The sequence below is a fragment of the Astatotilapia calliptera genome, chromosome 7 (genome assembly GCF_900246225.1).
Source record: "Astatotilapia calliptera chromosome 7, fAstCal1.2, whole genome shotgun sequence".
NCBI classification, from domain to species: domain Eukaryota; kingdom Metazoa; phylum Chordata; class Actinopteri; order Cichliformes; family Cichlidae; genus Astatotilapia; species Astatotilapia calliptera.
Genome location: NC_039308.1, coordinates 10,701,060 through 10,727,179, shown reverse-complemented (window position 1 = coordinate 10,727,179; position 26,120 = coordinate 10,701,060). Strand labels below are relative to the sequence as shown.

Genomic DNA, 26,120 nt, shown 5'->3' with positions numbered 1-26,120 from the left:
CTGAAATCTTTATCTCTATTGGTGCCAGACTAATATAATGTAGTTTTATTATAGCAAAATTCTACTTATAGTGAATAAAACGAGGTAAGGACTTATATGCCATACATGCTTTTGTCAGGTTTAGTTTGTATGTGGATTATGAGCATATGCAGCACTGACTGCAGTTCACTTAGAAGGGGTGTCATAAAGTTTTCTAGAGACTATACAGAGAGCACTGACAATGTTAAAATGTCCAGAGGTCTTTAAAAAAAACACTCTTTTGTCAGACTATATTGAAAAAATCGCGTTGTAGATTTGATCAAACCTTTTGATGTAAGCGCAATATTGACTTTTATTTTGACCTGATGGTGGGAGTGTTGCATCACCATTGCATTAGTCCCATTTAATCCCAGAATTCGCCTTTCACTAACAGTGCATATGCACAAATGTGTGTGCAAACTTTACATATGAATGTTTCATGCATAAATGCACGATTTATCAGTATTTTCTTATATTCATTTGTTTGTGCTCTACGAACAACTCTGGAACTGCATTAGGCCATACGTGCAAACAAATAATCATCAGCCAAGAGCTTTTAGGAAACAAAATCTCACAAAGACAAACCATTGCAAATAGACTGCATTAAATTCCCTTTCAGAGTCTCTGTCTGTGTGTTCTGCTGGGTTCCCTTTGTAGTCATAAGTGTTATAGTGGCACGGTTAGCTCCCAGCTGGCACATCCCTTAATTCTGGGAATAGTTTGGCCAACAAGTTAATAATAATTTAATGGGGTATTATTTAGGCATGCACTCATAACTGCTAAGGACATGTGATGTTTGTGCTGCACTCAGCTGTGACATGGGGTTGTCTGACACTGACTCAGGGGAGGAGGAAACGGTGAGCCCTTCTCAGGAGACCCCTGCTGGTTCACTCCTTGGAAAATATTTCTACTGGACCAATCTTAGGACCATACTCTACACTCAGCCTTTGACTAAGTAATAATGATGGCCAAATAGTGCACCCCAATGTAGCACTGATATTTCCTAATCTCTTAATGACTATATTATATATATTATATTATACAGACTATATTAAGTGAGTCATGACACTCACACAGAGGATGAGCATACCCAGTTGTTGGTGTCAAAAAGCTGCTGGGAAATTATTTTTCAGTTGGCTCACTAAAACTCAAAAGCAGCATATGGAGTATGACAAAACTCTGGGTGTATGTACCTCATTAGTCCATTTCACCAGAGTGCAAAGGGATATTGCTTTGTATTCTAGTGCATGCAACGTGATATCCTGAGGCAGTGCCAGATTAATATTACTGCTTGTTGTGCTATGTTTAAGTTTAATTCCATTTTAAACACTTTATTTCTATTTAATGTTGAGCATCATATTCTAAATATCACATTTGTAGTGACTGTCCTTTAAGGACCAAATATCTGTGAAAAAGAATTAGTTGTTCATGAACTCAGAAACACAGGTCTACATCTTGATTTTTCAAAAAGTATGTTAATATATAATTTTTAAAAAATCAGCTGAATTAAATGGCATGAGGAATGAGTGATGTGGTCAGTATCCACAGGTTAATATTCACAGGGAATTCAAAATATAAATGAAAATTGCCAAAACAGTTGGTTAAGCTTATGTATGTATGTATGTATGTATCTTTATTTATTTCAGACATAATAAAAAAAACACAAAACAAAACAATATATACTCGTCTACATGTATTTTCATTTACGAATACGAATATATGTGTAGATATACACACACACATGTATTTGTACAGACAAACAAGAAAGAAATATAATAAAATAAAACACATTCGTCTAACATGAGATAACAGTTGTTTGATCTGAAAAGGAGTAGGAAGAAGTATGCACATACTTATTAACTCCTACCCCTGCTCGACATCTTATTAATCCCACATATTTACCTAATTCTCCTCATCACATACTCCACACAATACACAAGAAAACTTATATCAACAAGGCTGGCACGATATTTATAATTTCAATACGAGTTGACATATTTATACATACAATGGGTGATTGTCTTTTTCAATATCATATCCTTCCAAAAGTAATTTTTGAAGTGTCTTTATGAACTTGCCAATTCCTGAGCATTGCTGTAATTCTGCAGTAAAGCTATTCCACAGTTTTACTCCATAAATAGTTACACAAAACGTTTTAACATTTGACCGTGCTTTAAGGATCTTCAGATTCAACTTACCCCTTATTCCATTCAGTCATTCTCATTAATCTGTTAATCTGAAAGTGCTGATGAGCCTGGACCTGCAACAAGTTTTTCCTGCTCCATCAATGTGGTTAACAAGATGAAACTCATCTGTTATGATGGCAGATTTCTGAAACTTGTTGATTTGCTACTGTGTTTCCACACTGCTAGTAACTGATGACAGAACAGTGAAAGGAAACCAGCAGCAGCTTGCCTGGCACTCTCTTTTCCCATCAGTCTACCATAAAACACCAGAGGGTTATCCACAATGTGGATGCGCAAACCACCAAAAACAAGCTGCTGATCTCTCAGCTTGCCTAGCTCCAGTTATTGTTAACAGGAGACCGACAGCAAGCCCTCAGAGGCAGAGATGCCAGAGCTATGAGATGAAACGTAAAATAAATGCAGCTTTCAGCGACAATAGCCAACTCTGGAAACAAGATGGCAGTATTGTGCATCCTCTTTAATGTAGTCTCCAGGTTGAAGTGATTTGTCAAGTCACTAACTGGCTGTGGTAGATAGCTGCCCCTCCCTTAGCCTGGTTGCCTTTGTAAAATCAAACACCTAGGCATGCAGACTGCTTCCACAAACTCCTGTGTAAGAACAAGTCACTCTCAGGAGCTCAGTGGATTACAACATGGTACACAATAAAGTGTGGTTGCTTACTCATCTACCTTGTCTGACCATCTGAAAACAGTCATCTTTGTTGTTTACAGGAAGATTATTTACCTTGAACCTTGCCAGATGTGATTTTGTAAACCTATGGTCATATACTTAAGGCACTGCATAATTCAACAAGTAAATGATAAACTGCATACTGCATCTATAACAACAGCTTGACTTCATAGTAGAAGAGCCTGGGTACCCAGCTTGCCCACCTGCAGTCCAGACCTTTCACCAGTTGGAAAACATCTGGTGTATCATGATACAAAAATGGAAGAACTGGGATTGTTGAGCAGCTAGAATCGTATATCAGAACAATATTCCTCTGCCAATATTCCAGCAACTGGTCTCCTCAGTTCACTGATATTTATAGATCAAGAGGAGGTGGAGCTAAAGATAAACATGTCCTTGACCTAGCGTTTCTCAGTTTAAACATTTGATATAGATAGAGAGCAGATAGTCTGTCTTTCACATTACAGTATGTATCTGTAGGTAATATAAGCAGACATTCTTAGCATTCCAATCCTCTGTTAACCATCTCCCTCTGTTGGCTTTTATTGGTGTCATTTGTGTTCGCAATGCTCTAATTCTCTGATTAAAAAGGCCTCAGTAACTTCCAGATTTGAATCTGATGCCATGTCTTTTTCTTTTTGAACTGTTACAGATTTACATATAACTTTACTACCAAAAACTGTACTTGTAACCAAGAAAAAAAACAAATATCACATCATAAGATGGCATTGTAGTTGCTTCATCATCTTTCTTCACTTCCAATCTCTGTGGCACAGAGAGAGTTGTTGATACCTTTGTTAACATCTTGTTTTAATCAGAATCCTAGGGTTGTGTGATGTGTTGCTGCCATGTTTCATTTCCACCAGTTCTTTAGAGTAATTTGTTCTGGTTTGCTACAATCATCTGTACCAGGTATAGAGGCTTAAGATTTTGGTACCTAAATAGATAGGTTTACTTTTGAAAAAGATTTGTAATGCATTTATGAAGCTCTAGCTCTAGTCATTTGTTTGCCACTGTTTTTCTGTTCAGGAAGTGGCTCAACAATCCATTTGAATTGTTCTACTTTATTGCTCTTAGCTGAGGTAACCAAAAGCGCAAAATAGCAGCAAATCCTTCGTCAGATTTTGAGTTACTCTAATGTTTTATATGTCAACCAACCACTTGGTCACTGACTTTGACAATGTATATATATAAAATAATTTGAAGGCATATGAATGTAATTTATTCATCTTAGAATTGTTTATGCAAGTACAGAAACTCAGAGTGCTGAAGATGCTTAAACAAGGTCGGATTGTATGTTGATATTAGGAAGCTTATAGGAAAACAGTAAGTTATGTAGTTTTTAGGTATAACATCAGTGATTGCCGTGAAATAAGATAGACTTGTAACAGTTTATTATCATTTTCATATGGCTTACATTCAAGAACAAATAAATGTAATAGGAATTATATTTGCATAATCAGAGTTTATATTAAAAGAGAATATATTCCAGTTAAAGTCTATATTTTACAGCATTTATTATCCATAACAATCTCTGAACCAATATGTGTAAAAGCTCATTTTCATCATCAGCCACTAGTTTGCATAGTCTCATAACATTCAAGTGAGCAATCACTGTGCAATGTCGTAGTAATAATCTCGTAGTCTTGGCTCAACAACATTAAATCCAGGCCTCTCATTTGCCCTGGAAGACATGAAAATAACATGCAATAATCACAAAAGATGTCCATAAAACATAAACCGGTTTGCTGTTTGTTCAGCTAATGCCTTATGATGAACATGTTACTTACTTATATGTCCAGCAGGTCTTCATGAGCTCATACATCTCCAGTGGACACTTCTCTGGGGAGTCCATACGCTTACCACTTTCAATCATCTGCAGGACATCATTTCCTTTCATTCCCTGTAAGGAGTTAAAAATTCAGAACAAATAAGACGCCATCAAATAAATTAAAATGTAAAGGCATAGAGATTATCAAAGTCATAATTTTTGTGTTGCAACCATTATTTTTTAATAGCAATAAGAAGGTTAGTACATAATTCTAAAGTCACACACTAAGATTATTATCCATCTATCCATTCGCTTATCCTTTTCAGGGTCGCGGGGGGTGCTGGAGCCTATCCCAGCTGTCATAGGGCGAGAGGCGGGGTACACCCTGGACAGGTCGCCAGTCTGTCCCAGGGCCAACACACAGGGACAGACAACCATTCACACTCACACCTAGTGGCAATTTGGATTATCCAATTAACCTATCCCCACAAGCTGCATGTCTTTGGACGGTGGGAGGAAGCCAGAGTACCCGGAGGGAACCCACGCAAACATGGGGAGAACATGCAAACTCCACACAGAAAGACCCCGGCCTGATGGTGGAATTGAACTCAGGACCTTCTTGCTGTGCGGCAACAGTGCTAACCACCGTGCCAAGATCATTATGATACATGCAATTCATAGGTCAAGATTTCATAGGTAGACAGTGAGTACACATCACAAAATTATTCTATAAATTACAACTAAACAAATCTGAAACATTTGTTTTGTAGTCATTTAGTTTACATAAGACAGCAACTATAAAGAATAAAAATTAACAAAATAAAGGCTGCAACAGCTGTTTGAATATTAAACTAATATTCAAACAAAAACACAATGTGTGAGTGAGTGAGGTTACATGTGTCACCATAACTCCTTATATTCAATAATAATAATACCTTGTATGGTTTTTGGCCATAGGAGTAAGCCTCCCACATGAGCACCCCAAAGCTCCACACATCACTTTTGGATGAGAACTTGAAGTAGTTTATACATTCAGGCGCGTACCATTTCACTGGCCACTTCCCATGACCTTTTGCCTAAAGGGAGAGACACGCAAACATAACTAGTTTTAATTTCATGCCACACTGGTCATTTTGCAGCTTCAAATAACACAATGATTAGGACTGGTTCCTGGCAGTAGTGTTCACAATATGATAACAGATACAAGTAAGGCAGATTGACTGGTGTTAGTGTTACAGTTATTTTAATGCTTTACAGCAGGGATGGGCAAATCCAGGCCTCGAGTGCCGGTGTCCTGCAGGTTTTAGATCCCACTCTGGGTCAGCACACCTGAATCAAATGATTAGTTCATTACCAGGCTTCTGGAGAACTTCAAGACATGTTGAGGAGGTCATTTAGCAATTTGAATCAGCTGTGTTGGATCAAGGACACATCTAAAACCTGCAGGACAGTCCTTGAGGCCAGGAGTTGCCTACCCCTGCTTTACAGTAACACTTTCATTGAGAGTGACTTACTTTTAAACAAAAATCTAAGAGTGTTGATGCATGCTCAATCATGAAGATAAGGAAATCCCAAAAAGTTTGTGGGATTCTGTTCATGAGGACAGTTTTTTCAGTGGGAGAAATATTTTGTCAGTCATCAAAGTGACTTCTTTAGACAAAATGTTTCTCTCACTGAAAACGCTACGTCCTCACGAACAGAATCAACTTTTTGGGAAAAATCTAAGACGTTCATAGAGATGGACCATCAAGGCTTTTTGAGAGTATAAGGACAGATGACGTGTCATCCTATACCATATGTTACCTTGTAGTAGTTTTGATCCTCAGCAACAGCTTTAGAGAGGCCAAAGTCACTGATCTTGGCATAGTGCTGTGTGACCAGCAGTACATTCCTTGCAGCAAGGTCCCTGTGGACAAAGTTATGCTCCTCCAGGTACTTCATCCCCATAGACACCTGATGGACCAGCTCTGTGATATTCTTTATGGCCGTTTGCCTGGAGATGAGTTGTTGTTACTTTAACTCTAAAAGCCACCATAAACCTCACACAATATGAGAACTGTATTTTGAAATCTTTGATTTTTTTATATACTGTTATTTTGAAACTAAAACTTATAAATAACTTCACATTTAGAAAAAAGTGATTTGTCACTTCAATCTCCTAAACTAGCAGATTACAATATTGACCACAATACTAGAGTTTTGATTAAGAGTGAAATGGGATGTGTAGGTGTTTCAGAGAACACTGAAACAGAGAATGGAGAAGTACGGCATTGGATAGGATGTGTTTCTCAACAGACATTTGCACATATCTTAGCTGATGTGAATATTGCAAGCTCTAATTGCTACTGTGTAGTGCTCTTTTGTTGCTAATGTAGATACTTGTAGAATAACTTGTTATTCTACAAGTTACTTGAGTTACTTGTAGAATAACTCAAGTAACTTACCACAAAACAGTACCTTTATAAATAAAAATTCAGACTCTATCATAATGTACTTGCATTAATGTGAAGAAAAAAAAACAATGTTCAAACAAACCAAATTGAGGAAAGAGCAAGGCCAAGTCGCAGTACATACTTATTTTTCTGCAGGAACTTGTGGAGGGGTCCCAGCTCAGCCAGCTCCATAACTAGCATGAGGTTCTCTGCTTCACAGATACCAATCATCCGGACAATATACGGATTGTCCAGCTGCTGCATTACATTGGCTTCCCGCAGCATTTCGTCACGTACTGACTGGTTATTATCATCATTCTTCAAGACTTTAACTGCAACTGTCTTCTCTGTCCTGATATGCAACATGGATTAGTGTAAGTATTAATATGTTACTACAACAGAAATGCATTTTTCAGACATTTTGACTCATCCACAGTCAACATTCATCATCAGCAAGACACAACTGTCAATAAAGTAAACCAGTAAGACAAAAGCAGTATACACTTGCATTCTGTATAAAGGGGGGGGGGGGGGGGGGGGGGGGGGTGCTATAATTGAAGCCATCTTTTAATGACTGCAGGGACCAAGACTGTGATATTTGTGTCCTGTGGACTTTGCTTGGTCTTGATTTGTATGATATGAGCTGTGTGTTTTTGGAATTTGAATAACCGATTGAATATTTATTTGGGAAAACCATGAAACAAGATGTGCTGAACTCATGTTTTATTTTTTGGGTTATATCAGTGAATCACTGACAGTGAGTTTGCCTGCTGCAGTCAGCAAATCATAAATATCATTTATGATAGGGAGAATATTTTAAATTTGTAAGTCTGATCATTTAACAAAGCATTGTGGTGCAATGTTTGTATGTAGTAATATGGTTTAATGTAGCATACTTTCTCATCTTGTAGGTGCCTTTCATGACGGTACCAAAATTCCCAGAGCCCAGTTCTCCATCCTCCAAGAAAAGATGTGAGCGATCCACTGTAGAACTCCGCAGTTCATCTGGATCCGCATAAGGACTCTCATATACCTCTGTGTCCATTGGCATGGCCTCTGATGAAGAATTCAACATGTCAAAATTAGGAAGCAGTGAAATATTAAACGAAAACATGTGAATTTGGATTTTACAAGTTTAGAATGTTCTCTAGCCAAAATAATAGCTCGTTATTCAGGTAGATTTTCCCTATTCAGATTTATCATAATCTATCTGTCTACACTGTAAAAGAAAATCCTAATATAAAAGGATTTTACTGTGTATTTTACAGTTTTGTACTGTTCTTCTAGAATATCATTAAATTTACATCAATAGACTGTGATTTCACATTTCAAGTGTAAATTAACGTAAAATCACTGTAATGTAATAAAACACAATTTTCTTGTTTTTTAAATGTATTTGTCTGTACATATGCATATTTAGATTGTTAAAATACATTCACAAATGTATCATGATTTCACAAATATTTGTCTGTTATTTGAAAGATTGAACTGTTAAATTCAAATGTAATGCTATGGAAAAATATATAAAATGATTCTTATAAACTTTTTTTACATCAAATAATTATTATTATCATTGCTATTTAGGGCGATTGTGGCTCAAGAGTTGGCAGTTCGCCTTATAATCAGAAGGTTGCCGGTTTGAGCTCCGGCTCGGACACTCTTGGTCGTTGTGCCCTTGGGCAAGACACTTCACCTACCACTCACTGGTGATGGCCAGAGGGGAATTATAAAGTAGAATTGTAAAGCACTTTGAGGGTCTCAAAAAGCGCAATATGAATGCAGTCCATTATTATTTAAACCAACTGTTAAGTGTATATTTCTGTATATTTAAATATTATTATTCATATTGCCACATTAATTGACCTTGTTTATAGGTAATTTCATTAAATTGTTCCAAATTTAATGTTTCAAAGCACTTGAAAAAGGTAAAATCCCATGTAAAATTAGGGCAACAAATTGTATTTTCATTAATGGAAATAACCGTATTTTTATGAGTAAGTTATCTTCTGTTAATTTACGGTATTATTTTGGCGCCCCAGCTGCCAGAATATTACTGTTTTTTTAAGATGTTTTCTCTAACAGTGTAGTATGTCCCCTATATGAAAGCATAAAACTGATTTTACTTATTTTTGAAAAACATTGTACTGGAAAAAATATTGAAGGAGTACTGTACCTTTAGCATCACTCATTTGAAAGTGAAAAGAAATGCATTTTTTAAATCCGATTACTGTAATCCAAAAAATCTGTCATTTCTGACAGATTCAAGTTAAAGTTCATCCTAATTTTCTTTGAAGACTGGTCATCTCGAGTTACATTTTCAGGGTAAAGGAATAGTCTTGGTTTTTGTTAAACAAACAAAAATTAAAAGTATCCCTTGTCTTGTCTCATTGATATGGAGTCGTAGTGAGAGGCTTTCCTTTTTTGGTCTGGATCAGGTGACCTGGATGCTCTCTTGGTTAGGTCTATTCTGCTGACAGCACTAAGTACTTTCCTTTCACTCTCTATAGATTCATATGCCAATATTGCATGTGATTATCTTTTGTCTGCTTGTGTTTTGTCCCGTTTGTTGTATGCTTTTGTTACACAGAGCAGCTACGTGAACGGTACTCACACAGAGGTCAGTTATCTTTTTCATTTCTTTACATCTTCATGATATACAACTCTGGATACTGTAGCTCCCCAGAAAAAAACCCCTCAAATATACCAGGGAGTCTGAAATACTTGATCCCCTGGTATAATTCTCAATACACACCTTTAAAACCAATAACTAGTAAGCTAGAGATATTAAAATAATTACGTAGTCTGGAAAAATTGTTTGCTGCTTTATTTAAAAATAAGCCCTCACAAAGCTGGAACATCTTACTATTCATCGCTGGTTGAAGAAAATAAGGACAACCTTAGGTTTCTCTTAAGCACAGGCTGAAAACAAGTTTGTTTTGAGCCAACCATTCGTTTAACCTTAATGACTTGATGAATTTCTTTACAAATAAAATTGTCACCATTAGAGAAATATTGCTTGTAACCATCTCACAGACATAATATTATCTACAGTTACTTTCAGTACCATTGGTATTCATTTAGAGTCTTTTTCTCCAATTGATCTTTCTGAGTTAACTTCCGTAATTACTTCCTCCAAACCATCAACATGTCTTTTAGACCCCATTCCTACAAGACTGCTCAAAGAAGTCCTGCCATTAATTAACGCTTGAATCTTAAATATGATCAACCCATCTCTAATAATGGGCTATGTACCACAGGCCTTCAAGCTGGTAGTAGTTAAACCTTTACTTAAAATAGTAACAGTTTTTACCCAACTCTCTTAGCTAATTATAGGCCAATCTCTAACCTTCCTTTCATCACAAATAAATTCTTGAGAGAGTTGTTATCAAACAGCTAACAGATCATCTGCAAAGGGAAAGTTTATTTGAAGAGTTTCAGTCAGGTTTCAGAGCTCATCACAGCACAGAAACAGATTTAGTGAAGGTTACAAATGATCTTCTTGTGGCCTCTGACAGTGGACTCATCTCTGTGCTTGTCCTGCTAGACCTCAGTGCAGCGTTCGATACTGTCGACCATAATATTCTATTACAGCGATTAGAGCACGCTGTAGGTATTACACGTACTATGCTGCAGTGGTTTGTATCATATATTTCTAATAGACTCCAATTTGTTCATGTAAATGAAGAGTCCTCTTCACACACTGAGGTTATTTATGGAGTTCCACAGGGTTTCATGCTAAGATTAATTCATTTTACATTATACATGCTTCCTTTAGGCAGTATCATCAGAAGGCATAGCGTACATTTTCTCTGCAATCCAGATTACACCCAACATGACATAGAATCTATGCTAAATAATATTTACACAGTATGGAACATGCACAAGCAAGTTAGCAATTGAACAACAGTACATCAATATAGGGTTTGACAAAGGCAGTCTTACCTTTACCTTTACCGGGTATCCTAGTTTCATAAGGATTGGAGTTATCTGGAGGCCTGGGACGAGATGGTCGGTTCTGTTATCATCAGAGGAGACAGTGTTAAAGAACATTCATTATGAGAATGCATGAAGTATAGCTAAATAGCACTTACTGCTGAAAGTAACCTGCAATAAGTGAACACATGATTTCAAAGAAGGGGTTTAAGACAAGTTTACAGTCAGGGGGTATTTTGACTCTCAAACATCTCAAGCATAAAATCTCAGAAAAAATTAGGAAGAAGACTGTACAAGATAAAACTGCAGGATTCAAAAAGGGAAGAAAAAAAGACATCTGATCCAAAACTTAACTGTAACAAAGCCAGGCAAAAACAAGAATAAAAAAGAAAACAAAACAAAAGAAAAAATGGCAGAGGGATTTTAAAGGATGGAACATGTGGACAATATTATCACAAGCACATATAGAAAGCTACCAAATGGCTGCTTGTGGTTCTATAATGTAATTGCACTGGGTAACCTCTGGATGGTGTTAAAACATAATTACAAATACACCAACTAAGATGTCACACCAATTCAATAAGCTTGTGTGCACTGACATCCATTATTTACTTGGATGTGAGATCTATCAGAGGGATTAGAAAGGACATAATTCAAAGGACTAATATTGCAAGAAAGAGTTAGTAAATAGAAATCCACATTCCATTAGTGAAGAAGTGCAGAGGTAGAAGGAAGGTGGAGGTTACACACTGCTGTGAGCAACTATGACTGAGGAAACAGGATGTGTGTAATGCACCTTTTTTATGCCGGGAACTTTACTGATGATGGTGAAAAATCCATCTGTCGCACTTTGCTAAAAATCAAAATGTCAGAGAGGTTATCATTAATGGTAATATTAAAATCATGCATGAAATTATTACAATAGGAAAAAGATTAATGGGAAAAATAGCTCCAAACGAGGATGTGTGAAGTCGTCTGACACACACATTCATCTACACATTACAAGAAACATTTCTATGTTTGTTTTACCATACAGGGCTTCCTGAAGAAGCCATATCATTCTAATAATAAAAAACAACCCTTGTCGTAATGGTTAATGGTAACCCATACAGGCTGACTGCTGAGGCCAATTTAACCAGCATTTCTGTTTCAGTTGAATGTATTAATGCACATAGATGGAACTTACAATGGCAGAACCAAGTCTAGGATGGCCCGGTGGAAGAAAAGGCCGTCCTATCAGCCCTGTGAACATGGAATAAGACAAATGTTAATCAGCTGTGTATACAGTGTTATAATTTAGATTATTAGATATTAGTTAACATGCAGTGAAATTTGCTTTCAATGAAAGTCTTCCTGTAAACACATTTCGATTAGTTGTGTTTGTGTTTCTCACCAATATCTCCATCAGGCCTTGGACAGGGCTCTGTTAGTACTCGCAAAAGACCATCTGGTTTGTATGAGTAGTGCTCCACCAGCTGTGTTTAAACAGAGGTGTAGGCAGAGTACACACATAAGTTTTACCACCTCACCTTGTAATACATTATACAATTTCAAACAGATTAAGATTGTTGAAATGTTCTAAGTAGCCCATAAATATAAAGCACACTGGGATTACCTGCCACAAGGTGTCAAATTTCTTGCCCTCTGGAATGGAGAGCTTGCCAGCCGAGTCCTTGTCAATACGATAATGCATGACTTGTCCTTCATGCAGTAAACACAGAGCATAAGATCCATTCGCATCTCTCTGCCGAATCCTTCACATAGAAAAAAAAGGGAGAATCGTTTGAAACAGTTTTTGTTTCTGTAGTTCATTATAAGTGGCGGAGGGCTTTCACTTTGGTGGCCTCAGAATCTCATCTCTGATTTTTGCAGATGATGTGGTTCTGTTGGCTTCATCGGGTGAGGGCCTCCAGCTCGCACTGGAACGGTTCTCAGCCGAGTGTGAAGCAGCGGGAATGAGGATCAGCACCTCCAAATCTGAGGCCATGGTTCTCAGCCGGAAAAGGGTGGAGTGCCCACTCCGGGTCGGGGATGAGTTCCTGCCCCAAGTGGAGGAGTTCAAGTATCTCGGGGTCTTGTTCGCGAGTGATGGGAGAAGGGAGCCGGAGATCGACAGACGGATTGGGGCTGCAGCTGCAGTAATGCGGACGCTGCACCGGTCCGTCGTGGTGAAGAGGGAGCTGAATGTAAAAGCGAAGCTCTCAATTTACCGGTCGATCTACGTCCCTACCCTCACCTATGGCCACGAGCTGTGGGTAGTGACCGAAAGAATGAGATCGCGGATACAAGCGGCAGAAATGAGCTTCCTCCGAAGGGTGGCTGGCCTCTCCCTTAGAGATAGGGTGAGAAGTTCGGCCATCCGGGAGGGGCTCAGAGTAGAGCAGCTGCTGCTCCACATCGAAAGGAGCCAGCTGAGGTGGTTCGGGCATCTGACAAGGATGCCCCCTGGGCGCCTCCTGGGTGAGGTGTTCCAGGCATGTCCCACCGGGAGGAGGCCCCGGGGCAGACCCAGGACACGCTGGAGAGATTATATCTCTCAGCTGGCCTGGGAACGCCTTGGTATTCCCCCGGATAAGCTGGAGGAGGTGGCTGGGGAGAGGGAGGTCTGGGCCTCTTTGCTTAGGCTGCTGCCCCCGCGACCCGGTCCCGGACAAAGCGGATGAAGATGGATGGATGGATGGATAGTTCATTATATACATATATACCATTAAATAACTACAAAAATGTTCACATCTGACTGCAAACTGTGAATCAGTGATTAGGTGGTTTTTCAACTCATCTGATAGCTATTATGGAACGCAAAAGCAATGAATATCTTTTTTTACAGTTTCAAGATGTATTAACATTATTCATGCACAATACTTCAAGGTCACAAGAAAAAATGTCTATAAATGTAAAAAAAAATCCTACTTATTGTAGAGTCTTTACCTTATGCACCTTGAGGCAACTGTTGCGATTTGAAGCTATACCAATAATACTAAACTGAATTGGCCTAAAATCCTAGTGCTCATGAATGAACTCATGAATTTGTACATTTTTCTGTTTGTTTTCATTTATTTATTTTGCAAATTTACAACTTTAATTCAGAAAATTATGAATATTTTCCACTGCTGCGTCTGTATTGCTTTTTATTTATCTACGATGGCTCACTAAGCACAATGAAACCAAATATTAGTCTGAATTTTCAATTGAGAAATCATGTTACCCCGCCTATTACCACATACTGTGTCAGATGTGATAAGTTGTGGCTAAGTGCAACTTTTTTCATAGACTTGCATTTTAAAAAAAACCTCATCACATGGAGACATTACAGTAAATAAGAAGTAAGGAGAACTAAACAGGAAGTAAAACTAATAGCCTGTGTGCTATTATCAATAACTGTGCTCCAGAATGCTATGTGTGCAGTATGTGATTCACTCTTAACAAAATTTCAATAAAATTTAGAGACATAAGCATAACATGATGATGTGTTTCAGTGGAAAGTAAGTTTCCTGCTAGATGTTACATGAGAGAAGGGACAGAACAGTTACATTTTGCCCTGCTGTTAGTCTCCCTCTTGTTTGGCTACTTCAGGAAGTCCTTTGCAAACTGCCAGAGCGGAAACCACAGTGTGTTTGTGTGTTTGTGTCTCTCTGTGTCTGTATGTGTGTGTATGTGTGTGTGCATGTGTATGTTCCTCTCTTTCTTCAAGCGAGACCACAGCCGCTCAACTGAAGCTTGAGGTTCTATAAATACTTTACAAACTTTATTCAGTGGTTTCAAAGCAAAAAGACATTTTATGCATTTGACAAATGAAATGTAATAAGATGGAATGGAAGCAATACAGTGCTAACATAGCTGTGTTTGTTTAGACTGCTTGCATTTGTAGAATTTGATGTATTTCACTACTCACACAGTTACTTTATACTTGTAACCTAGAATTCTAAAATCTTGCTGTGTAGAGGGAACACAGCATTGTTCTGCTTGGGGTCTGCTGTTGACATGGTCTGAATCGCAATAAGTCACTATTGTTAATGTTTAGAGCATAAAACAATATAGTAAATTAATTATTGCAAACATCTGTTCAAGATCAAATTGAACAATCGTTGTTGGTAGTGTGTGTGTGTGTGTGTGTGTGTGTGTGTGTGTGTGTGTGTGTGTGTGTGTGTGTGTGTGTGTGTGTGTGTGTGTGTGTGTGTGTGTGTGTGTGTGTGTGTGTGTGTGTTAGTAACAATCAGCTTACAACCACTCTTTTCATTTGCAGAACCAGTATTAATTACATTACAAAACCATATTAGAAAATCATATTTAAAAAATACTTTAACAACGAACAAATTGACATAATATGTATCTTTCAGTCTTCATCTATTCTCCACCTTTTTGAGAATAAAAGTTACATAAGAGAACTACTCAATAGGAAATACTCAAGAGTTCTGCCCCAGAGGAAAGGAAATTTCTAAATATTTTCATTGCCCAACCTATTTCTCAGACACATAACTGAACTGAGTTTCGTGTCATTGTGAGAGTTTAATCATTTGCTATCTCTGAAAGGCAGAAGCTCCTGGAGGGAAAAAAGCTACCCTCAACTTTAATAATTTCTTTGCTTTTTCTTTTCTCACTTCACTGATCTTGAGTTCACAGCTCTTGAGATAACACTCAGAAAATGCAACAAAAAAGGATGACACTGCACAATCTTAGGAGTTCTAGTTTCAGTCCTGTACTTGCCCTGCTTGTTATTGTGTTTCTTCAGTATTTGGATGTTGTAAGTTGTCTGAGACTGTATTCTTTTGCTCACTAATTTTGTAAAGCTGCAGATAATATTACTATTTTACTTTACTTTTGCTGCTCACCATAGTCTTTCATTTGTCTCCTCTGAAATAAACATATAGTTAAGTTAGGTAAAGTAAAGGCAAACCAAATGGAAACCTCATGAGGTTATTAAAATGTCAAGTTCTGAGAGGATTTGGGTTACAGAATATTGTATGGCTTTCTTGAAAATAAATGAAAAGACTCTGTTGATGTTGTCTTTAAAACAGTGAAATAAATAACTGACTCAGTCCAATTCCAGGTGATGTTGCAGTGTTGTGTGTATAATGAATTAATTTACTGTTTTGGCCAGACCTCAGCAATATGAAGTAAGACAATGAATCTGAATAAGACTTCTACTGTCATTGAAACAGCTGAACGTTTGAGTCTGATTTCACTGTTTTACAGGGTTAAAACAAACAAACAAACAAACAAACAAACAAACAAACAAACAAACAAACAAACAAACAAAAAACCCAAAAGCATCCTTTTCTGAGTGAATTAATACATTAATATTAAATAACAAAACAATTTACTGTGCATGAACCACTTGTAGGTTTTGTCACATTTCTACCAATGTGGTAATGTTTTTTTACTCTAGTTTATCCTATTTAGCAGTTAGGAATGCTATGAACACAATGAACATAGTGAACGTTAAACTAAAATATTTTTAAAATGCAAATGTAGTTGAATAATATTTTTTTACCAGCTAACTTCTTACAAAGTGAAGCTAAGAGGAACTGAAATATTAAAACCACATTAAACCAATGTCATTTGTTTGTAAAACAACACCTCGTTACATTTTTCAAGGTCTTTTCTAGTGCCATGAGGGCCATTTTGTCACGGGCAAGAATGTAGAAGTTCAGCACGAGAATCACTGTATGAAAAATACAAAAAAAAGCCATTTTAAAAGCAATTAGTCCAGAGTCAGACAGATGTTTTAATATTTTGTCTTCCATCATGGTTAAGGTCTCTTCAGCTGTGTCAATTCAATGCACACTATTTGCACACACTATCAGTGGCAGGTTTCCCAGCTAAACTTGTACAAGTGATTCATTTTATTGAATAGAAAAATTATGAATATAAATATGGAATCGTAAAGTCCATAAAGAGGTTTTCTTGCAAGCCATAACTCTAAATGCTCTTCAGTTAGATTTTTCTACCCTGTCAGATAGAACTCAAATTCAATCCATGTAGTAACCGCAAGCAGTTCTTTAAAACTATGTTTTAACTGGTTTTCTAAAATTTATTGATCAGGACTAACAAAACATGAACATGAAACATGAAAAGACAATTATTTTTCAGACCAGAACCAAAAGACGCAGTGTAAAATTTTACCATGAGAGGAATGATATTATTCTTCTGGCTTTTTATAGGATTTTATACTACTGCCTGCAAACACAGCAAATAATTTAATAAAAAGAGAATTAATATAATACTTACAGAAACTTTCCATTTGCACGCGGGCCACATTGAAGCCTGGGCTCAGAGTCTTCTCGTGTTATTGTTCCATGAAACCAGGGCATTCTTTCATGAGCAGTGGTAGCGATGAGCTTCTCCAGCTGAGGTCGCTGGCTGATGATGGCCTGCTCCAAAGCTGCACCCTGCAAACAGGCAACACACTTAGCTGCACTTGTAATATAAAGCTAGATTAATGCTGCCTACGTCCACCCAGAGCACACTCATAAAACTCACTTTAACTCTAGATTTATCCAGGTATAATGGCTGACTTACATATTGCGCCTGTCTAAGAAGTGGTTTTGTACATACATCCATGTGCAATTGAGAACAAGAGGTGACGCACAAGCAGCAGAGTCTGAGGAATAGTTGAGATAACCATTTATCTGGGCGACCATGGCTCAGGAGGTTGGGAAGCGTATCTGTAACCGGAAGGTCGCCGGTTTGATTCCTGGGCTCTCTGTCCTGGTCGTTGTGTCCTTGGGCAAGACACTTTACCTACCGCCTACTGGTGTTGGCCAGAGGGGCCGATGGCGCGATATGGCAGCCTTGCTTCTGTCAGTCTGCCCCAGGGCAGCTGTGGCTACAACTGTAGCTGCCTCCACCAGTGTGTGAATGCGAGAGTGAATGAATAGTGGCATTGTAAAGCGCTTTGGGTGCCTTGAAAAGCGCTATATAAATCCAATCCATCATTATTGAATTTTCAGTATGGAAGAGACAGATTGGATACCACTATTGTTGTGGTGGAGATACTAGAACATCAACACAACCTGAGCTATCAGTTGCTATTTGGGCCTCCTGAAGTGAGCAATGGAAATTTTGTTGATTCCCTTCAACATTACTGGGAGTCCATGATGGTCTTATCTGGTCTGGTCTACTAATGAGGACAATTTTTAAAGGTAGCCTTTTGATCAAGATATGGTAACACAGTAGCATTATTTAAAAGAAGTCAAAGTAACATTATTACCAAAATTGGAGACAGACCAAAGTGACTTTCCTCTGACCTTCTTTACTTCCTGCAATTATATGCTTTTTCTAGGCCTAGGGTTTATTAACAAAATTTAATGTGTGTAAAATGTAAAATACACTTTTAACATCTCAACAATTATGTTGGTGACTTTTATCATGAATGTAAATAAAGCCCAAACTGCAAAAAACCATCATTTAGTTTGCTATGGTATTCCATAAAATTCTGACTTCTCATTTCAAATATGGTTTTCTTATATTATATAATAGAGCTGAAACTTACCTGCAGGTTCCAGGTCTGCTTTACATACTCCCGTATGAGTTTTTCCTTCAGGTCCTCAAACGGCCCAACTTTCGGCTGCATGTTCTTGGGCCTGTTACAAGGCTTCTTCAGCAGACACACAAGACCGTCTGGTTCTTGGGAATGGTAGTCAATCACATCAACGGGACTTCTGTAGCTCTTACCACCAGCAATAGCATACATGTCATTGGGCTGTCTTTCAATTGTGTAGTGGTAACAACGGCCTGCATTTGACACGGACAGTGCAAAGCCTCCAAGATAGTTTCGGCTTTGGCGTAGGAGGTACAGGCCATTGCTTAGGCCTGTCTGCCGCAGGTAGTCCTCTGCCTCTTCCCTGGTAATATTGCCATAAAAGAATGGCAATGAATTTACATTGTCAGCCATACTGGCTTTTGGTGAGTGGCTCCCTTTAAGGAAGTCCCTTCACAAACTTCTTCCACTAGGATGAAATTCACCTAAAAACAAAAATTGGAAACAAATAGGAAATGAGACAGATTTCAAGTAGAATTGCATGACATGATAAATCATTTAGCACTGAATCCCACAATCGAATCACAAACAATAAACAATCCCAGCATATGGTGACTGAAAAGTCAACATGTGTGATGATTTTCTTAGTTTGCAAATGTGTATTCCATTTTGTGTTTTGAGTCTTTCATAATGCAAAAATGGTTTCTGCCTGTTTAAACACAGCAGTATTTTTGTTTCCGGGGAATTTTTTGTTTTGTGTTATTTTTAACTCTGTCTAAATTTGCACAGCACAGCTGCTCTTTTGCATGAAAACTAAAATCTGAAAAAACAATAACTTTAACCATTTGAAGCACAATATTTAAATGGCTCAAGCTCACTTTAAGTTCCCAGAAGACATGACGTGATAGTGTTTATAAAATTTGGATACTTTTTTTTTTTCGTGTAGAGCTGCCTACCTGCTTTGCAATGTAAACTAAAGCACATAAAGCAAGTTATCATTGGGTTTCAGCAGCATTGCTTTTTGAACTCACAAAGGTCAGAAATAAGTCTGAGCTGTCAAAGGTTTTGGCCATGTTTTAGCCATAAAGACACCACATAGACAGGTTCCTGACTTTTTCACCTATTATTGTCTTTACTGTGTTTTTAGGTTCTTATGTGGAACTAACCTGATCAAGTCACCAAAATATAAGGATTCATTTGCCTTTACTAACATTTTAAAGATACCAAAGTATATCCTGGACACCAACAAGTGATAGATCAACTTTGGGAAGAAAATAACTTTGACAAACCACTTCCTTCTTTGAGAGAAATATGAATCTATTTTAATGCTGAATGCAGACTGCAACTGAAAGTATGACATTTTTTTGCTGGTTAGACAGAACCATTTCAAATTCAACAACCATTAATGTACACATAATGAAAACTAAAACTCAGCTGAAAAGTTGCAAGGATGGTGACCTTAAAAACCTGACCATCATTGGTAGGCCTTTTTTTCAGATCACTGTGCGCATGATTAGTTTCAGCAAGACAATTCTAGCTTTTCTTAAAGTAAAGTGACCACAGTGATTATAAAATGAAACCTTAGATTAACCGATTAAATAAAAGAATAAATAAATAAATACAAGGTTTAGACATTTTTTTAACTGTTGCAGATATTAAGACAGTGCACTGACCTTGTTTTTATGACCCCATTGTTCCATTTAACAGTTAACAAAATCTTTCCTGTTTGTAATGCACAACAGTCTAACATTGAAAATAAAAATTTAAAAGGGAATAAGCTGCACATTTGTGACCTAAAATAAGCAGCTTCTGGTATTTCCTGACAATGTCATCACACTACAGACCTCTTGAACTCTGCTCTCCTTGAGAATCTACCTTCCTTTCAGACTGTTTGATGTTATTTTTGATTGAGTTGTACTTTGTATTTTTTGTTTTCAATGAAATGCTAGTCACTAGCAGTTAATCCTTTTTAATCATTTTACTTGCTAAGCAGGAATGTACAAATAGCTTTCAATGTGCAGAAAAAACAATTAAATCTAGCATCCATAACTTCACACGTAGAGATAGATATATGGTAGAACAGCTACTAAATGGAGTAGGGTTTTCCTTTTCTTTAACGAAACACGAGGACTACAAATAAATTTCCCTCAAAAATAGAATTAATGTTAGAGTACTTTTGTATAAAAGCTGTCCCGGATCTCATGTCATAAATATGTCAGACTAAAATGCTGTCACTGTCTCTGAAGACAGTTCAGATAGTTAACTGTAACACTTTTGTTTACAGATAAATTTGATGATATTTTTTTTTAAATCCAAATTTCAGTACTGGGCATCCTTTAATGTGTCACACCCAAACTCTGTGGTGTCATTCAATGGCTTATGCAGTTGGAAAGAACCCAAAGACACGTGCCAGAAAAAAAAATGCTATGCTAGACACAATTATTTTTATTTCTTGATCAGTTTTTAGCTGAGGCAGTTGTTTCAGTGAAATCATGCTGAGTATTTGAAATGTCTGGTGTTTTTTTTAGGCTCAGAAGTGGAATTAAGCACTTTGGTCAAATGTATTTTATTATTTTCCACAGGTGAAAAAAGATGCTAAAAGTGCCTCCTGATAATCTGACACTGTAGATAACACGAGATCCAGAACATTCTTTTCTCTTTTCTTTAAAAACCCTATTAGAATGGTAAAATAAGAAAACAATGGCCAAATCACTTAAATGATTTTAAATGTGTTATTCATTGAACATAATTATTACTTCCCAAAACAAGCACAGCAGCAAGTGACAAATGAACAAATGAAAATGATCTCACACTGTAGGGCAGATTTTTTTTTCTGATCAAAAACAAGTCAGCAGTTAGTGAGAAATGGTAAGCCTCGATAAGACAGTAAAAAAAAGAGGAAGTATAATTATTGTCGTTAACGAGACAGTCAAATGTAGCTTACTGGTAAATTTTAAATAGTCGTTTTTGAAAGAAGACACAAAGACTACACTTACTGTAGATATTGTTGTGAACTAGTTCCACTGTTCAACTTCAGAGCCCAGTTGAGTTTTTCAGCCCTTCAGTATATCAACTTCCAACAGTCTGAGCAATACATGAACAGGTCATCTTAAATTCAGTCAGCTCCTGACAAAAAAAAAAAAAAAAGTGCTGTCAATATCTCATAAAACCAGGGAGCTTACACTCACGGGTATCCTGGTTGTGTTTTCCAGCTGAAGCAGGTTAACCTTTACTTTAAGTACTGACACACAGTAAAGCGGTGGAGCTCTGAAGCTTCCTCATTTCAACGACTTCCTTGACAATTTAACTCTTATACTTCCCTTTTTTAATCTGCACACTGACCAACAAGACAACAGGAAATGATGTGGCAACACCAAAAACACAAATAAAATGTGTAATTCAAATTCATCGTTAACTCGGGTGGAACGTTATTTTTTGGGGGAAATTACTGTTTGATATTTTCTTTCTGGCCTGTAAAAAATGTGAGATTATCTAAGAGAATGTACTTGTTAAATATAGTTCTTTTTCATCTATTTCTTGTATTTAAAAAAATGTTAACATTTGGCTTTTTTTGGTATGTGCTATGATGTATTTCACATGTTTTATCATATCTCGAAAATTCTAATCTTATAATGAATTTTAGAGCTGTTTTTTCCGAGCTTGGTGGGTCTTCAACATGTTTATGTCAGTCATGTTGTTCCATGTTATCTTCAATCTCATCATCTTTAGTTTTAAAAATTATTCTGGATAATATTATATAAATATTTCTTCATAAGTGAGCTTGGCTGTTACCTGCATGTATTTACTGTTACCTGTGTTCCCAATTGAGAGTTTTATGTATTTTTTAAAAACAGGTAATAAACGTGATACTTCGAGTTTTCTGACATCAACACTTTGAAACTCTCGATGTGTGTGTGTCAGTATAAAATAGCACAGGGTTGTGGAAAGCAGACAGGGACAGTCAGTCACTCGTGTTTACCACTCAGGAAGCGCCAGCTAGCTTTGGTGTGTGTAAAACTCGTCACATACTAAAACAAAGACACACATGCATGCATATGTACATCCTCGATCGTCCTTGAAGCTGCAAGCTCTGGCTGATGTGGTCATGGCCAAAATGTTTCCAATCAGTTGCAAGTAAGCTGAAAATTGCACAAAAATGTAAAATGCATGAACTACAACTGTAAGGAGGTGGTGTGTTTCTGTAACTTTGTCAAGACCGTTTAAAACATTTCCTTTCAGAAGTATAGTGTGATCACACCAAGTTTCTCACCAACTACTTATACTTACGTTTCTCTTCATCTCTAAAATGGGCTGGTTTAACTATCCTGTTTGACCTGTGGATTTTAATTGGAACAGAATGAAATATCCATCTATAGTTTAAAACATTATTAAACAAGGATGTAAATTTATGAGGTTATGTGGTTATAAAACTCTTTGGTGTGTAGAGTTATATCTCAGACTCTTAGTGGGTTATGGTTTACACACATAATGAAAACTTTACAGTACATTACAGTAAATCGTTTGCAAACATGACTAAATTCTGAATACATTTAATGCTCTACTAGACTGTAACTGGGTGGTTACCAAAATAATTTGAAAACACAGTTATGCATGAAAATCAAAACACAGAGCTAACTACTGTTTTAGTACTTAGTACCTTTATTTATCATAATGATCTTTATCTCTGCTTTTTTTTTTTCTTTCTTTACAATTTGATAGCACATATCAGAATGTATCTAAGTGAGTACAAAGGAAATTCAAGAGTGTTTTTGAAGTTATTGAAAAAATACCAGTCATGATTAAAATGAACAGACATTATTTTTTTCATCAAGAAAAGGCTCGTTTTTGTTTTGGGTTGCTTTTACAATTTCAGATAGTTATAGCCAAATAAAGAAGGATTTTATTTAAAAATAAAACTGTGATGTTACAAGTATAGAAAAAAACTCTGAATCACTTGATCCTACTGCAGTAATCTCTGTGACTGGGTCTGAGTAAAAGTAAAAGAGAGAAGGGCATGAAAGAGATTGTGTAACACTGACATTTCAAGCTAAAGTTGTTTTATGCAGATTTAACTTTAACTTCAGGGCTAAGGAGGCTAAGGTTTCTTTGGAGTTGATGCTCAGGGGAATGGAAAAAATCTCAACCTATGATGTCAATTGTACATTTAGTGGTCTTTGTACTGTAACCTTATTGCAACTATGTCAAACTTATGTGTCTTACCACTGTGGAGGAAGTGAACTGACTTCACTTTCTCAGCTGTTTTTACACAACTTTTAATTGTTACCTTCTGGGTGTAAATTAAATATTAAGAGTAACATTTAAGTGCTTGCATGTATCCAAAACGGTCAGGTAATACAAACGTGACTTCACCGGTACCTTCTGAAATGCAGTGACATACACATACACAGCTTTAGTATGCATTCTGACCACTTTTAATTTTAGTGACAGTTGGGAGAATTTTTTTAAAGGTTTTATTTTGAAAGTTTGATTATCAAAATTCTGTTAACATAAGCATCACTACTGGAAGATTTCATTTACCTACCGGTATATACCATATGGCTCCACCTTGTGGAGAGCCATACCATCTCAACATTGCACAAACCTCATATATGCTACAATAATGATGTATACTCTTTAGATTAAAAACCATCATACACGTTAGCACTACACTGAAAAAATAATAGTGCACACTCGGTTAGCTTAACATGCTATGGTTATATGATCTATAAATACCACAAACAAAGCTCAGATTAAACCTTTAAATGTTTAATATCTGTCTAAAATACTAATGTTTTAACCAGTACATCTGAACAGTGACATGCTCATATTCTTCAGGTTGGTCAGATAAAAATAAAAAGAAATTTAAAATGAACTGGCAGCAGGTCTCTACTTTAAATATAAATAGTGTCTACCACTTGCTTCTTCTGATGGTTTCCTAGTGTACTATCAAGTATCTTGTGTACTTTTCTGTACATTATTTTAAACTGTACTTTCATGGACGAGTGCTAGTGTGGGTGTGCTTAACTTGTATATGGCATAAATGCTTATTGAGTTCTTCTGCCTATGTTCACACTGCAGTAGAGCTGCCGTATTCATGTTGTAATTATGTTCTCCTTTTTGTTTCCATCAAGTTCGTGTTTTCTATAATTAAACATTGTCAAATGGTGTGTTGCACCATGTCTTAAATACATTTCTTTCCTTTTCTGTTCAGGCATCTGTATGCTGCATATTTAAATGATCATTATTCACCATATTATTTTTTTCTTATAGTCATTTTACTTTCAGAAACAGATCAAAGAACAGTGTTTCTTAAGAGCAGTGTTGACCATTTATTCCCAACCTTTTTTTTACTGTCTCACAACTTGATTTTAAATGTTTAAAAAAAAATTATAGGTGTTTACTGATTTACCTAATCTAACTCCACCTCATCCAAAACTGATCCACACCTTCCTTTCCATAGAATAAAAATAAATTGCAAAGACCAGAACACGCAATCGTAAAAGTGAAAGAAAGAATCTTAATTTGTTACATCTGTAAGACAAAAACAACTTGTAACTAAGGCAAAAACAGGAGAAACATGACCAAATAAAATGGAGAATGTGTAAATTGACCCACAATATGATCAATATCAACATCAATATGATTACCATACCGTGTTCTTACTATGACTCTTGTTAGTATTCTCCACAAAATTTCCCTTAATTTTGTTACTTCTGTATCTGTAACACACACACACACACACACACACACACACATACACACACACACACACACACACACACACACACACACACACACACACACCAGAACAGAAAAAAACCCAAGTGGGCCATTAAGACACAACTGTGTCATACTGTGGTATAAACGGATTATACGGAGAAGCAGCAAATCATGCGCAGTGGAGGAGCCCACAGTTCACTTCTGTGTTACTGCTGAACACAAGCTCCATTTTTGCATTTGTAACGTGTGTTCTGCTAAAGCTAAACTGTGATCCGTGCCTTTTAATCATAAAAATATCCTTACATGTGCGACAGAGCATAGCGAATAATATGCTTGCCCCTGCAACAGAAGGGTTCACGCCAGTGATCTTTTGGGACACGCCTCTGTGTCACATTTTATCCGCATCATTTGCAAGGTTTAAATCCTGTCCTGGAACATTATCATCGGGTCAACTCATGTTTTTTCTGTCATATAAATTCTATCTAAATGAAGCTGTTACAAAGATGCGGCGAAATGAATCGATATTTGCGGTCATATACTCACCCTCTGGAGCACAGTCCGTTTATCTTATCCATCAGTCACCCCATTGCTTTTATTCTGTTTGGTCGCCTATAACTTTAACATCACTATGCTGGATAAATTTGATGGCGATCTGTGGACACAAATGTGGTATCCTCGGAGCTCATCAGTAGCATCCTTACTGCTTTGAAATATTTACAGATGCAGAATATGAGCTTCCGGAGCTTCGCCATCCCTGGATCACCTCCTATTGGTCCATACCCACAAACACATGCAGTGATTCTGCCGACCTAATGCCCCCTTATTCCCTGAAGCAGATCATCTTGTTGTCAGAGTTAACAGGCATATCTGTCATATTTCTATCAGTGTAT

At 37.0% G+C, this 26,120-nt stretch overlaps 1 protein-coding gene across 3 annotated transcripts; it reads right to left on the bottom strand.

Moving 5' to 3' along the window:
- Positions 1–1,722: 1,722 nt before the first annotated feature.
- On the bottom strand, positions 1,723–26,041 carry syk (spleen tyrosine kinase). Of its 3 annotated transcripts, XM_026172992.1 has the most exons (17): positions 25,774–26,041; positions 25,163–25,229; positions 22,798–22,844; positions 21,507–21,636; positions 18,523–18,995; positions 17,259–17,419; positions 12,646–12,784; positions 12,424–12,505; positions 12,217–12,272; positions 11,827–11,883; positions 11,040–11,112; positions 7,994–8,153; positions 7,240–7,449; positions 6,469–6,658; positions 5,601–5,741; positions 4,685–4,797; positions 1,723–4,578 (listed from the first exon to the last, which is right to left on the bottom strand). In XM_026172992.1, the coding sequence occupies exons 5-17, from the start codon at positions 18,922–18,924 to the stop codon at positions 4,506–4,508; spliced, it is 1,857 nt and encodes a 618-aa protein (XP_026028777.1). In that variant the 5' UTR covers positions 18,925–18,995; positions 21,507–21,636; positions 22,798–22,844; positions 25,163–25,229; positions 25,774–26,041; the 3' UTR covers positions 1,723–4,505. The 3 variants fall into 3 exon arrangements, with proteins under 3 accessions (XP_026028777.1, XP_026028778.1, XP_026028779.1); XM_026172993.1 differs by lacking the exon at positions 25,163–25,229 and having other exon boundaries at positions 21,507–22,844; XM_026172994.1 differs by lacking the exons at positions 22,798–22,844; positions 25,163–25,229.
- Between the last annotated feature and the right edge of the window lie 79 nt (positions 26,042–26,120).

Coding starts and splice junctions, on each gene's coding strand:
- syk (XM_026172992.1), bottom strand. CDS start 18,924: ATGGCTGACAATGTAAATTCATTGCCATTCTTTTATGGCAATATTACC. Junction 12,506..12,645: donor AATTTGACACCTTGTGGCAG/GTAATCCCAGTG, acceptor GTTTAAACACAG/CTGGTGGAGCACTACTCATA. Junction 4,579..4,684: donor AAGACCTGCTGGACATATAA/GTAAGTAACATG, acceptor CATGTCTTCCAG/GGCAAATGAGAGGCCTGGAT.